This window comes from Haliaeetus leucocephalus, unplaced genomic scaffold, assembly GCF_000737465.1.
Source record: "Haliaeetus leucocephalus isolate CR32 unplaced genomic scaffold, Haliaeetus_leucocephalus-4.0 Scaffold702, whole genome shotgun sequence".
Taxonomy (NCBI): domain Eukaryota; kingdom Metazoa; phylum Chordata; class Aves; order Accipitriformes; family Accipitridae; genus Haliaeetus; species Haliaeetus leucocephalus.
This window is the reverse complement of record NW_010973138.1, coordinates 5,296,247-5,310,784: the sequence shown is the minus strand read 5'-3', so window position 1 is coordinate 5,310,784 and position 14,538 is coordinate 5,296,247. Positions and strand designations below refer to the sequence as shown.

The 14,538-nt window shown below is 43.4% G+C and overlaps 1 protein-coding gene across 4 annotated transcripts in view; it reads right to left on the bottom strand.

Moving 5' to 3' along the window:
• RUNX1 (runt-related transcription factor 1) overlaps positions 1 to 14,538 on the bottom strand; it is a 169,690-nt gene that overhangs the window by 39,122 nt on the left and 116,030 nt on the right. For all 4 annotated transcript variants that reach the window (XM_010580359.1, XM_010580361.1, XM_010580358.1 and 1 more), the window contains one exon: positions 10,491 to 10,595. In XM_010580359.1, coding sequence (XP_010578661.1) covers positions 10,491 to 10,595 — 105 coding nt within the window. The remainder of the gene's footprint in view (positions 1 to 10,490; positions 10,596 to 14,538) is intronic.

Genomic DNA, 14,538 nt, shown 5'->3' with positions numbered 1-14,538 from the left:
CCCTCCAGCTCTCTCCCTGCCTCCTGACAAACATCTGAAAAGCCTCACGTCCACCCTGAGGTACCACAGCCAGAAAAAGCAATCTTGACAATTTTTGCGAGGCAGGAAATATGCTTCCTCTCCCCCCAGCTCTGCTGGTGAGGCCTGTGCTGTACTAACAAATAGCAATGCACAAACGTATTTCCACTTAAAACACAATTATTTTGCTTGCCATGGATCCACCAAAACTTCTGATGAATCTGACACATGTGTGTTCTCTATTTCTGTCATGGAAGTGCAATTATTCTGTGGGTTCACCTCAGGAATTAGGTCATCACAGCGAAGTAAAAGTAAGGGAACTGAGCATTAGGGATTTGGAGAGAAGTTGTTCATGAAAGTTAAATTAGTCTGCAAAATTATACCCTTTGCTTTCTTTTCCCTTTCCCCCATGTCAATATATATACTTTAAAATCCTGACTCCTTGACAAATTTTGAATGACTCCCAACTTAAGCATCGCATTGCCAAAAGCCTCTTTTGTTTCTTTATAGTTTGCATCTTCCCACACGTACAAACTGCCATAGGAATACCCTCTAGCTGTGGGCTGAGACATCACAGTTGAAGATATGTATGAAAGAGTAGGTGCAGAATGAGACACAACCAGCCAACCAACAGCTCAGCAAGCAACCAAGAAAAATACAGGCACAAAAAGACACTTCTGTCCAAAGAAAAGCTGCAGAAACACAAGGCTCGGGCAGCAAGGACTCAGCTGCCATTTGAGCAGCCCTTGGGAGAAAGTTATCTCTCTGCTGAATACAGGGGACCAGGCTCCTAATTCAGGCACCTTAATCAAATGTGTAAGCTTAGGTGGGGTGAATCTGGACCCCCTCCCTCAGTCTGAGTGGGAAAAGTGAGGGATGATAGCGTTTGCCACCTTTGCAGTGCCTCCGAGAGGACAAATGAATGGGAAAGTGAGTTGCACAAACATCATGGTATTGGAGGTCAGAGAAATAGCTTAGACAGAAACCTATTTCATCAGTCCACTGAAATAACTCTAGACAGTAAAAGGTCTCCATCATTCAGCCTCAGACAGAGTTGAACAAGGGACCTGCAACTTAAAGGTCAAGTCCTGCGGCTCACCGTTTATGTAAACCAGGGGAATTTGGCAACACAAAAGTAAATTTACTCCCCATGGATACTGACCATTCAGACTTTGACGACTTGTAAAAAACTTTGCTCCTGTCCAAAAAAAGTATATCGCTGGGCTACGTACTTCGCTTGAACTAAAGACTTTTGCTTTTACCAAGTCCGGTGACTGGTGTTTCCACACAATAGTTGAAAATACCTGTTTTTCCGAAGAAATGAGTTTAGATATTGTAATCTGTAGGTTACTAAGCAGTCCCTCCTCTGTACTAATGCTTCATTGTGCCTACACAGAACTGGAGTTCACTGAAAGCTTATAAATCTCATCTGGTTCTGCCTAGTCTTTATTTTAGGTTCTTGAACCACTTTTTGCTTTCCTCATTTTCTTTGCAGCTGCAGAGAGATATAGTAAGCTACTGTATAGCATTTTGAAAGCAGGGCCTCTGAGAAGTTTCCAAACTGCATACAAGCAGGTTATTCTTTGGCTTGTTTTCTTTGGCTTGGTGTTAGCAGTACAGAATGAGTCAAACAGTATTAACTTTCAAGAGGGAAGTGGTGTGGTCAACCAAAACTGTTTGCGGCTAGATTGCGAAGATAGGTAGAGCAGGTAATGAAGAACAGCCCATAATGCAGGGTGTAGGTAGCAGAGGCAGACAGACTCAGACAAACAGAATCCTTAATAATTAAATCAACACTGTCGCCTAAATTTTTCTGCTGCTTTATGTGCTAAGGTTATGACAGAGCCTGGCTTTTCTGGACCGGTCAGCCTTGAGAAGATGGCCTGGTGCATGTCGTGCTTGATGGACTGAAACTACAACACTCTGCAAAGGAAGAATAAAGGTCAGGTGCTATTAAAAAAAAGAGAAATATATCAACTTTTCATTTATGGCTGGTTAAATGCTTTCTTGTGCCTCTTCCCATTTTTACAGGCTATTTCTTATCTGTTCCATGATTAAAGAAGGCAAGGGAGATGTTTCCATCCTTCCCTCTCTTTAGGATGTGTTTCAGTTATTAACAAGCATATTGTGCCCTCATACAACAGACAGGTTCTCTTACGATTCAGAAGCAGAGTCGAGATGGCCTCCTCCAAGCATTGCTCTCCCTCATGCTTTGCACAGACCCATGCAGCCCTGACACAGGACCAGTCTGACCAAGATTTATCATTAACACTAATAGAAAATGCATTTACTCATTACAATTCCCAATTGCAGCGAACGAGCAAAGAGCAAGGGCACAAATGGAGATGCAGAGCAAAAGTCTTTCTGCATTCTTCACATCGGGTGACAGAATGAAGCAAAAGCCTGCAGTGTTTTTGTATGGGCCTGCAAGGAGGAAACTGCTGCACCTTCTGATAATCCAGGGCAGGTGGAGCTGGGAGGGACTGCAACACAGATGCATTTTCACCCCTTCCAGTCATATTCCAAGAAGAAAATAGGGCTGTTCACTGAAAGTGCCACACAGCTTCATCCAGCCTTTCTCTTAGACACGTGTTGTTTTGGTAAACCCGAAAGTACGGCAACTCCTCAAGAACAAGGCTTCAGAAAAGGTCCTGCACTGCCAAAAGCTTGTTTGGCAAACGGGAGTGTCTGACCACTCCACGCACAGTGGAAGTTTCCCTCCCCCTTCTCCCAGCTCCCGTAGGATCCTGAGGAGGAGAAGGCCCTCTCCCCGACCTCCTGTGGAGAGCAGGGTGAAGGAAGCAAGCTGCAGAGTTTGTGTGCAGCCAGGTCCTGCTGCCTTCCAGCGCATCCCTGAAGGAAACTCTTGCCTGCCAGCGGTGCGGTAGGCATTCGGTGGCCAGCCCTGGAGGGACAGCGGGATTGCCGACTGATGCTCTAACAGCCCAGCTTTGCTAGCTAACCTCCTTCTAGGAAGGGTAGGGGCTACATGACACCCTTAAAACCACAGTAGGCAGCTCCACTGCGGGGTTTCAACTACAAGCCCACCCTTCCCCAGCTCATTCAAAGCCCCAGCAACTGCTTCAAACCTTTCATTTGCTCGCGTTTAACGACTGCCATTCAAAAGCTGTCCTTTCCTGAAGAAACACGATGGATGAAGGACCAGACTCAGAAATCCTTGATTCAGAGCACCACCAACTAACTTCACTGGAAAGACACTTGGCATGTCAGTGAACTAGGGACTTCAGTGGGGACCAGTGTATACTCATATGCCCTACGGCCAACCTACTTGCCAGGGTGCTGCATATTAATGCTTTTCTTTACATACACACACAAAATACAAGTGGCATCTATGCAGTCTTTTTTCATATTTCTATGGAAAATGTCCCCCCCCAAAGACTTGTTCACCGATGTTAACAGCTATAAATTCTTTCTAGGTCTGTGCAGTTGACAGGAGAAAGTCAGACCTACCGACTGCTTAGGAAGCATTTTCAGCAGTAATATACATTCACCAAATTCTGCTTTTGTCACAGTTACAGAGTACTTGCCCACTGATTTCAGCAGAGCTAGACCGAGACTGTATATCCCTTGAAAATCCTACCATGCAAATATAGGTAAACACTTAAAAATATTCACCACAGTCTTTGTAGCCATTCAACCACTAGGCAATAAAATAATGAATATTAATTGCAAAAAAAAAAGGTTGACAAAGACAAAAAAAGTAAAAGAAATGAAAAATAACTACCTACCTGTCCTCAATTTAAAATCACTCTAATTCAAGGCGGGGTGGAAAAAGAGCTGTGTGGGATTAAGTGACTCAAAAAAGGAGTTGAAATAATTTCTATAGGACTGGGCCAGTCTTACCACTGTTCCTAGCCCACACCGCAGCAACTCTGGTTTCCTGTTTACCTGCTTTATACGAGGAAGGAGCTTGTCCTGTCAACACTTCTGTGTATCTTTAAAAACAGCCAAATAACTAGGCAAGCAAATATATATGAGCTACCGCACTGCCAGAAAAGCAGTCTTTACACAAGATTCCGTGTTGTACATATTTGACAATTTTATTGAACTAAAATGACAAATTCCCTGCCTCACATCACCCAACATCAACTCTTCTAACTGACTCAGCAGCGAGACTGATAAATGCCAGGGGAAATAATCTTGTTCCATCTCTTCCATATAGAAAAGAAGTGTCTGCACCATGAAACTTCAAGGATGCTGGTATTAAAAACCTATTGAGGTCCCACCTATTAAGTAGGACAAAAAGGATCCCTCCCTATCACTATTACACCAGGGAGTGCCAAGCATTCATATGAATTTCATAATCCTTTGCACATCTGATGGAGAACAACCAGCACTCTTTTTAGGAGCTGCTAGCCAGTTAAAGTCCATATGAGGCAGGTCTTGCCTGGATCTCGTCTGCACTGAGGGATCTTTGCACTGGGTAGTTACAGCAACTACTGGTTTTTGCTTTTACTGGTCTTTTCAGCTTGTGGGCAGCATGCCTGCTGGTGTGTCTGTATGATTTCCATTCTGCAACCAACTGCTCGAGAGTATGGGCTTTGCTTCAGGTTCCTGCTGCCTGTGAAAGCCCCCTGGGGTGGCCAGGCGAGGGGACTCCGGGATCTCAGACAACAGGCTGGTGCTGTGCCAGCCCTGCCAGCTGCTGTGAGGGGGCCACCCCCTGCCCGGAGCTGCCCCTGCCCCTGCCCCAAGGGGGCTGCTCTGCCGTCCCCTCACAGAGGAGAAGGGGCTTGCTGAGCAGCTGGGATGTGGGGCGCAGAGAGGTCTTTCTGGGACACGGGGGGACCCGAGAGCTGCAGAGGTGCCCGTGGATGCTCTGCAGAGCTGACTGCATCCAGACAGGCGACATCGGGTCCCGTTCTGCAGCCAAACTTTTAACAGCCAATGTCAAGTGGTCCTGTGCTACGTGACGCTCCTGTGCTAAGCCAGAAGGCCCAGTGCTGTATCACTCGGGCTCCTGTGTGAAAGTGCGTGCATAATGGAAATAGGCCGATTTCCCCCTCACTCTTCACTTTTCTTCAGAAAACACAAGTCACAAAGGGACAAACTGCTCTCTGCTCTTTCGCTCTTTGTGTACTTTCATTATGAAAAATGGGCTGGTGGCATGCACAGCTTTCACAGTGGTGGGAGACGTGCCCAACCGCAGGACGTACATTTTAGGCTGTTGTTCCCTTGCCACCCTGGGGGACCGCGGAGCTGGCCTGCCTGCCAGGGGGCTGCTAGGACTGTCCTGCCTGTTCAGAAACAGCTCCTGCGGTCTGCAAGCATGCCCTTGCAACAATATACCTCTTTATTTAAATGGATTCAATTGCCCTTCCTTGTCCATCCTTCGATGAGACACACGCACAGAAAGGAAAGGAAACCAACAGCGATCCCCTACCTACCAGTAACCATGTAGAAACAGTAACGCATCAAGTCACACTGTGTGAATTTGAGCTAGCTCTGTTTTGTAATTTCCCCCAGCTGCTGCATGCTTGCATATAACCATTGCACAAGCCAACTACAAATGTCCCCAGAGTGCACCCATAATTTAAGCACTAGTCCACCCACGTCAGTGTCACCCAGACAATAGGATGCAGGGACACAAACACACAGGCACAGACCCGGCAGTGCGCAACTGTCAGCTTTTCTTGCAGCCCATCCCTTTCTTTTGTCTGTACACGGTCTATTTAGATTGGAAGCTCTCAGGGGCAAGTACCTTAGCCAAGATTTTTTAAAAAGCAATTAGCAAAGCTGGGTTATGATACCGAGAGGGTGATGTGCTGTGGAGCACGCAGCTACTGTTAGCAGAGGAAGAAAGGGTCCCCGTTGCGTTTCTGTTATATGGACAATCAACTTGTAAGCACCACCTTTTCCTCTACATGTTTTCTGCTAAGTAATCTGTACGCACTGTAAGTCTCTGGATGAATGGAAGCATCTGATAAGCCATCACTGAAATTTATATGGTGGGTCTATTCCAATGACACAATGATTCGTTTTTTCATGTTTTTTAAACTGTTCATTGGTAAATGTTAGTCTCAGTTTCCAATGGATGGAAGCACTTGCAGCAGAAAGCAAGCAAGAAATGAAGGCATTTAATATTATTTCAACTCACTGAGATGAAAAGGTTTTTTGGAGAACGGTTTGGCTTTTCCTTGCATGAAAGGCTGAAGGTGGAAGTGACGTGAAGCCCTCAGAGGAATCATCCCTCCCCAGCCTGATGTGTGCAGAGTCTTCCTCGCTTCTGCCACGGGACGGGCGATGGCCGGCCCCTCGCGGGCTCTGCTGACTCTCCTCCCAGAAGCTGCTCTGGGAGACTGAGGTCTGTGGACAAGGGTTGGATGGGGCAGGGGAAAGGATAAGCAGATCAGGTGCACTTGCCACCACCAGCCCTTGGGGATTCCCTAAACAAGTCCTCAGGCCGGGCAAGGGGGCTCTTGAAGAATTCCTTCAGAACAGCTACAGGCCATGGGCTTTCCTTGAACCTTACAAGTGAGACGGAATCACTTCTGATCAGGGTCTAAGGGTGTCCTTAACTGTGGTTGACCAAAGTTAACCTCCCCCCCCAGCTAGCTTTGCCAGGAGGCAAAAGGAAATTTCCATTCCTAAAAAGGCACTTCTTGGGCCAGCAGCTTTTTAAGCTCCTTCTCAAATCCTGCTCAGCAATATAATTCTTTCTCTCTCTGCTTCTCAGCATCCTGCCCTTTGATATAAGGATGCCAAAAAAGTATTTGGGAAAACCACACATCCAATACGGGATAATCACATTTAATGCCCAGCTTAACCTTGGACATCTCAGGCCCACTGGGGCTAAATCCATGTAGCCTTTTCATTTTGCACCTTTTTCAGGCACCTGGTCCATTAGTGAATTTTTCAGAGCTATGTAGGTTAAACCAATTCAATGAGAAAAACAGAAAGAAGCAGTCAAAAGAAGAAAAACCTAATTTTTAAGCAGACGTACACAGTAGGTCAAATGGCCTAAGGGAAATATTTAATTTAAGAGTCATACTATTTCTACCAAGTTTCCTAACCAAAAGTATTTTCATCAGGAGCACTACTCTTGATCTGGTTACTGCTAATGATTTTCCCCGTGGACTTAGCTCATAAAAACATAAATTGCTTTATGAATCATAGAATCATAGAAGTTGGAGAAGAAAATGATGGGTTAGGTCATCTTGCCCTTCTCCCTGACAGTGCAGTATTATTTCTTTTTATAAAAAAATTGAAAATAAGCATTTATTCAGAGCTGGAGAATGAAAATGCTAAGTTCAAAAGAGATTTTAAAAATACATAATGAAAGCAGTGGAGGAAGAGCCAGATTCTTAAGTACCTTGGCTCTCTCTACAAGCCATGACAACTTGATGAGAAGTATCATCTGGATAGGCACAGCCAGAAATTCAATGGCAAAAAAAGAACAATGGTGTAAGTCCTGCACACGAGTAATTATCATAGTTGTAAATGCAAATCTGGTAGTTACATAGGCAAATATACTGCTAAGCGAAGACCTGACCATCACAATAACCGCAACCAAATGTACAATGGGACATGCAAGAACCCAAAGTCTGCAGGCCTTTGTGCAGAGTGAAGGTGGCACATGTGACAATAGACACCATGTTATTGTCACCTGTCGTGACACCTCCACACATCCCAGTAAGCCAAAAAAGTCTGTGCTTTGCATATTTGCTTTTGCAGCCTTTGGTTTGAGTATTTTCCTGTTTTCCAAAAATGGTTTCAAATCCTGCTTTGTATTACTTTTTGAAGTTTCTTCCCCAAGCATGCCTACTTGAAGAGGCTGTCCTTTTGCATTTAAAAAAAAATCACTTTGAGAACCCGTCTAATTCTGACTCAGAAACTACTCTTGATCTGACATTCTCTGAAGACAAAAGAAAATGTTTCTCTTATTTCTTAGGTTAATCAATCTTAAAGGTTTCACATAAAAGGTATTTCTATGTCCCATAAAGTTAACTAAAAATCATCCTGGTGTGAAGTTCTGACTTTTGTCTCAGATGGCCTCCATCCTCAGAAATGGCCCCTTACTTTCCAGCATTTTTCACAGAGAATGCAGGCTCTCACTAGAATTCAGACTGTCTGTTATAAAGTAAATGAATCAAAAACTGTTGCTGGCGTTGGTTTTGGACTTCGGCATGTTTTTTCTAGATATCTGTAAGAGAGCAGTATCTAATTTTGTTCCCATTACTGTCTTCCATGGATTTCTTTTGAATCGGGACATCTTAGAAAATACATCTCAGTATTTCTGTAATTCCTTTAGCTGAAGCAAGTGAGTCATGGATCTGTAATCATGAACGTTCCCGAATATCAATTACTGAAACTAGAAACACTCTAATCTAGCAATTTTTATTTTGATTCTAGTCTCAATACAAGAAGGCCAATATAATTTTAAATCCCTTCAGTACACAGCATGCATGTTTTGATACGTCTAACCATGAATCTTATACATGAGTTTGTGCAGGTAACAGCCCTGCAATCTACTTTTGTACAGGCTACTCATGTAACTGATCTCATTGAACCAATGCAAAATAGGAGCGAGAGTATAGAAAAAGAAATGTACAGCCCAAACTCGCCAGAACTGTCTCAGAATGGAGAATGAACTTCTTTTTTCCTCCACAGCCTGTGGTGTATCTCGTCGGGCCAGTCTGTATCTCAGTCAAACGTATGAAGAGGAGAAGGGATACCAGACGGATGGCAAGAGCCACTGCGATTCAGAAACCCTTGGTGCAAAGTCAAACTGAGGGACTTCGCAGCCCTCTTAAAAACGAAAGGACCATAATCCCTTCTATGCCGTGTCATGAATGACTTAGCGATAAAAGGAGCTGTACATTCCTACTGAGGGGGGAGTCTGACCTCCTCTCCTGACACGCATAAAGCCTCCTCCACTATGGAACTGATTTGCCTGCAACAAAGTGAAATTATTTACAAGGAAGCTTTTACATACATTTGAGTCGGGAAGATACGTATGTTGCTTCAGTATGTATTATATCTCTACTTCCTTTTTAAAATGTAGAATCTTATTAAATATTAACTATTATACCAACTGAAGAATTGATTTAAAACAGTAGGTATGCCTGCAGGATGATTTTCTTTCTTACCGTGCTAGCAGACTCGTATTCAAAAAACTGAAGCTTATTTGTTATCTGCAAAACTATGAACATGCCCAGGTAATTGCATATTCAAATCTGGAACTTGCATATACAAATACCTTTTTTTATGTGCACAGCTGCCTGGTTCACCAGGGATATTTTTCAGGGACAATTCAACCACAATTTTCAAAAAAACCCCAAGCAAACTAAATAAGAAGCCTTACCCCAACAGTAGTATTTGTTTTAAAGTCTGGCCTCAAATCCAAAAAATATAGATCAGATTCTTCCACTAAATGAATGCAGCATCATGATGCGACTCAGACAAATGAAGGCTCGAGAAGAAAACTCACAGGCAAGACGGGAGTTTTCTAAGCTACTTTAGTTGAAGTTTCAAACCTTTCTTTTCTCCCTGCCAGTTAAGCAACCCCGAGCTGCGAGTCTCATTCTCTAGTGGGTGTTTGAATCCTGCTGCTCTCTTCTCCCACGACGATTCCACTTAAACAGCAGCCAGAACTTCTGCCAAGCATGCGGAAGGAGTGCAAGAAACTAACCACAAACCTCAATTTCCATCAGGGCATTTTGATAAAAACATGAAAATGCCCCATTTGGGCTAGTGACTGAGGTTAACAGTTGCCTCTGGTAACAGGCAGCGCATGTGCTGCAGAAGCACCTATACCTGCAGATCTGCTCCACCCTCACTTCACTTCACCCCGCAGACAAAACAGCCTGCCCTCACCACCCCAACAAAACAACCACCTATGTGAAAGGTGCAGGTATTCCCCTGGAGAAATCAAACCATTCATCTCCTCTGTGTACTTAATTCTTAAAAAAAGGAAGGAAAAAAAAAGAGGAAAGATTGGCTGGCTGTGAAAATGGGTGCTCCTAAGCTACACGACAGCATGAGGTCCAGTGAACTCCACAAGGCAGCAACCAGGTGTCATCTCTCAGGCATTTATTTATTTTTGCAGGGTGGCTGAGCTTGAAAAGTTAGATCAATGACATATTGGTTTCCAATGCTTTAAAATCCTCTTAACATCTGAAAGGCAAGACTAGCAAGAAATGATGCGTAAGGTATACTCTGCCCACCTTTTACCAGCATCCCTTCTGTCAGCTTTTGGGTATGATCCAAGTCATCCCTGGGTAGATACTTTAGAAATGCAATGCAAGTCATATTCTAGATCAGCTGGACACCCATGAGAAATAAGGCTTCGGGAAGGCATAATTAAAACCATTCGTAGAACAGCCTTGGCTTAAAACATACCCACTGCTCCACATGCATTGGACATTGCTGCGTTTCATGAGGCTGGTGATGAACCCCTATACTAAACCGCCAACTTGGCCTTCTGCAAATGCTGTCATTAGCTCACTTACTTCTGGGTTCACGAGGTCCGTCCACTGTTATCTTGATGGCTCTGTGGTATGTGGCTACTTGTGGCGGATTTGTGAAGACCGTGATAGTCAGTGTGAAGCTTTTCCCTGCAAGAGGAAAAAAAATGTTACTGAGCATACGAGTTGAGAAAAGGTGTACTCTTCATTTCAGATAGCACTCGAACACACCAAACGGCACTAAAACACTTTAGCTGTCCGTATCTGAAGATAGATATGTGCCCAGAGAGCGGGGTGTATAACCTCACAACTGCCTGGTGCTGGATGCATTCCCTCTGTGGCAACTGCTCAAAGCTTTCCGAAAAAAAATTAATTTATATTTAAATGATCTACACTTTGTTTGTAAAAAAAGGAGGTTACCCCTAACAGTTACAGTTTATCTGATCTACATGACTGCTAGTACATTATCTGTACTTTTTAAAGGGTGTTAGTTCAGAGAGGCTTAGAAATTGTGGCTGACTCTTCCAAAACTGCCACGGGAATCTGATCAACAGTGCTTGTTAAAATTAAAGAGAACTGGGTGCTCAGATCCCCTAGGCAGATCGTAAAATCCCACGTTTTGTGGTTGAAGCTAGCATTAGATCAATTCCACATTGCAAACCAGAACCCTTTAAAAATAATCTACTGCAATGCCAAGAAACAAGGGAACAGAAAAAATAAAAAAATCCCTACAGCTTGTCCACAGAGAATTAAAACATTTTATGAAGACATAGCAGAGCATTATGCTTAGTTTCTCTATTATTCAGTAAGAAAACTGTGAAGGTCTTTTCAAAATTGTTATGTGCATGCCACGGCTCTAAGTTGGGAAAAGTACTCGTTTTGGTGGCTGCTGGGGAGGGTTTCGTATCCCCTTGTGACTGCAATGCCTTCAGATCCTTCTACCCCTAGATTTGCTTTTGGCCAATGCCAGCATTTACTTCAGGCATTTTTTAAACAACAAAAGTAACATTCTGCATCTTTGATAAGACCTCATATATGCATTCATTATGGCTTTGGCCTGGACAACAATAAAAACATTGTCTGTCAGCAGGTTTAGCATAGTTATCTCAGCATCACGGAGGACTCAGATACTGACAGGAGTCTTCGTTATCAGTAAGAGACATCAAGGGACATCACCCCAAGTTAGATAACCAGGAACTGTTGTAAGAAAATTGAGGTGCTCCTCCTCTGGGCACATGCTGTGTGAGCTTTCCCATACAGTTCTGTCTGCTTCATTTTACCACTTGGCTTCAGCCCCCCTGAGTGTTGAGTTTCTTCCCTTCTATGACTTCCCATTTTAATTGTTTGCTTCATTTCTCTATATAAATAAATATAAATTTAAATACAAATGCAAATATAAATGCCTGCCTCTAACAGCAATATTCCCCCCCTCCCTATGCACATTCACTTGCAATTCAATACTTCTCTTAATGCAGTTCCTACTTCGGTGCTAATGGTCTGCATCAACATCATGGTGAGCACACACACATAGCTGTTACTGGAAACTGTCCTCATCACATCCCTGTGAATTAGGGAGGTATTCTCCCCACTCTACAGATGAGGAACTGTGGGGAGATAAAGTGTCTTGGCCACGATCTCACAGGAAGCCTGTGGCCAGCGATGCAAACCACTTTGGCTGCTGCAGCTAAATCCAACTATAATCCTGAATCACAGCCCTGACAAAACAGAAGCTGAAACGCAAGCCTCGCAAATCCCAGGCCAGTGCCTTCCCACCTCCACATCCTTGCTAGAAAGCAGTGCCTGAGATCGAAAGAATTGCAACAGAAGCAAAAGTCATTTCAGATCCCTGTCTCAGGGCCTTTGGCCCTCAACTCTTGGGTCCTACATCTACCCAGACCAAGGATGGCTGTGTTCTTGACATTCTTTACATACCAAATTACATGATAAAGCTTCACAGCTGTGTTACTCTTTCTCTGCCACCAGAACAGATCTTTCTAGGGGGCACCAGTAATGAAGTTCAATAAACTTCCTTCCAAAAAACTTTATCACCCATAGCATTAGGCTTAACAAATATTAGGGGCACCTGTAGATCTTCCTTCTTTGCAAAACCAGTTTCCCTTTATCATTATATACAACACCTAGATCACTAAGACTGAAAGAGACTTTGAAAATGTACTTTATTCTCTTTACTAATCTGGAGTATTTCCATCTTGCTTCCCATTTATTGGGGTTTTTTTTGACAGCTGTTGATGCCTTAGGTAAGGTGCTCCTGCTGTTCTGCTAGAATACATAGTCGATGTGTTTCTTTAGAAGGGTCTTGTGGATTTTCCAGATGGAAAAGAAACACAGGAAAAAAAAACCCCTATAGCGAAATGGAGTAAAATGTGTCCACGTTACCAGTCTACAAGACCAGAATAAAGAAGAAGAGGGACGTGAAGTTACTTTCAAGATTTTCTACAGAACAGAAGAGATCTCAGAGCCTGTATAAGGTTGTGACACAAGTTGCCAAAAGCAGGAAGACACTTAGCTTACTTCTTGTTGACAGAAGACTATTCATTAACCACATACTGGTTAACCACAGGACTATATAACCATAAACCTACGTGTCACTCATTGCTGCTTACCAATAATTCTGTCTGTGCTTTTTCTCTGGTTATTCTGTGTCATTTACATTTAGCTTTATTAAGTGGTTTTATCACTTTTATTCATAGCTTCTACATTATTCATCATTTATGTGTTTGGTTGACAAAGGTAGATTTAGATTGGAGGTATTGTTAGTGAAATCTGTGTTTTATGAATATTCCTGTTTTGGGATGACAGCAGGACTATAAATGTCTCCTCCTTGCTTTTATGTGTTATGATACAGATTTTTATTTTCAACATACACTTGCATAATACACTTACACACAAGCGTATGCACATACACACACATACATATGCAACATGCAGCAGACTAAACTGGTAGAAATAATACTAGATTAGTCAGTGGAGGCTGTATTCAGACTCCTTAGCACCGGAGCCTGTATTAGATGCCATGACTTCTGATGCCTAAGTGACCTCCTAACTATTGGTAGAAGACCTACACTGAGCACTTAGTGTCTCTGCTCAACTTAGAAACGGGTGGGTGCCACCAAAACTGAGTTAGACAGCTTAAGTGATGGACTGACCTCTTTAGTGACAGTAAAGAGGGGCCAAACACCCAAAGAAGGCATTCTGAAACATTGGTTTGGATGCCTCCAATAGTCATGATGACAATTTGATGATGTCCTAGCAGTCACAGCAAGCTGGCACGTAGCCCTTCATTAGCTAATATCAAAATCTGAGACCCTCTGGGTTAAACAGTTCCATAAAACTACCGAAAATCATACTCAAAGTAGCTCAGGTCTATGATGCATGCCTCAGTATACTGAAGCCGATTGCTACTGTGTCATCACAGGAGTCTTTGCCGATGGTGGAAGGGCTGAAGGGGGATGTCAATGTCCAGCTGTGCCTCTCTGGGGTGCAAAAGTAACTTCAGAGACTGTTGCTCTCTCTGTAACTATCCCTGGCAGCTCCTAATATTAGGCACATAGCACCTCATGAGCACGAGGATTAAATTCTCCAGATGCAAGACAGGGCTTTGCGTTTGGAAACCCTTCCCACAGACACCAGGCATACCCTCATGTGCCTAAGAGCACAAGAGTCACTGCTTCCATCAAGTCTTCCCTCACAACCAGGGTAGGAAAAATTGCTTGGTAATGATTGTTTTTGCAAGAGCATTAAGGCCAGAACCCTTCTACAAAAAATAATGGAAACAGTAGCATTTCTGGCCAAAATACAATACAGACTTTTGAAATTATACCTAGAGGCTCTGTTGATGGGTTTGCTAGAGACTGTACTACCAAAAGTGCCCCCAAGAGTCACTGCTGATTTGACAGCCAAAGTCAGATGGATTAAACCGGTTGTCCCCAGCTCATGACTTTATAGGATTGCTCATGAGATCCTCTGACACTGTGCAAAGCTGTGAGAACTTAAGAAGAAGCACAAAGCTTAATATTGTCCACCAGCACCTGCTCAGCAATACTGTTCCTGGACCAGCAAAAGGTGAAGATCA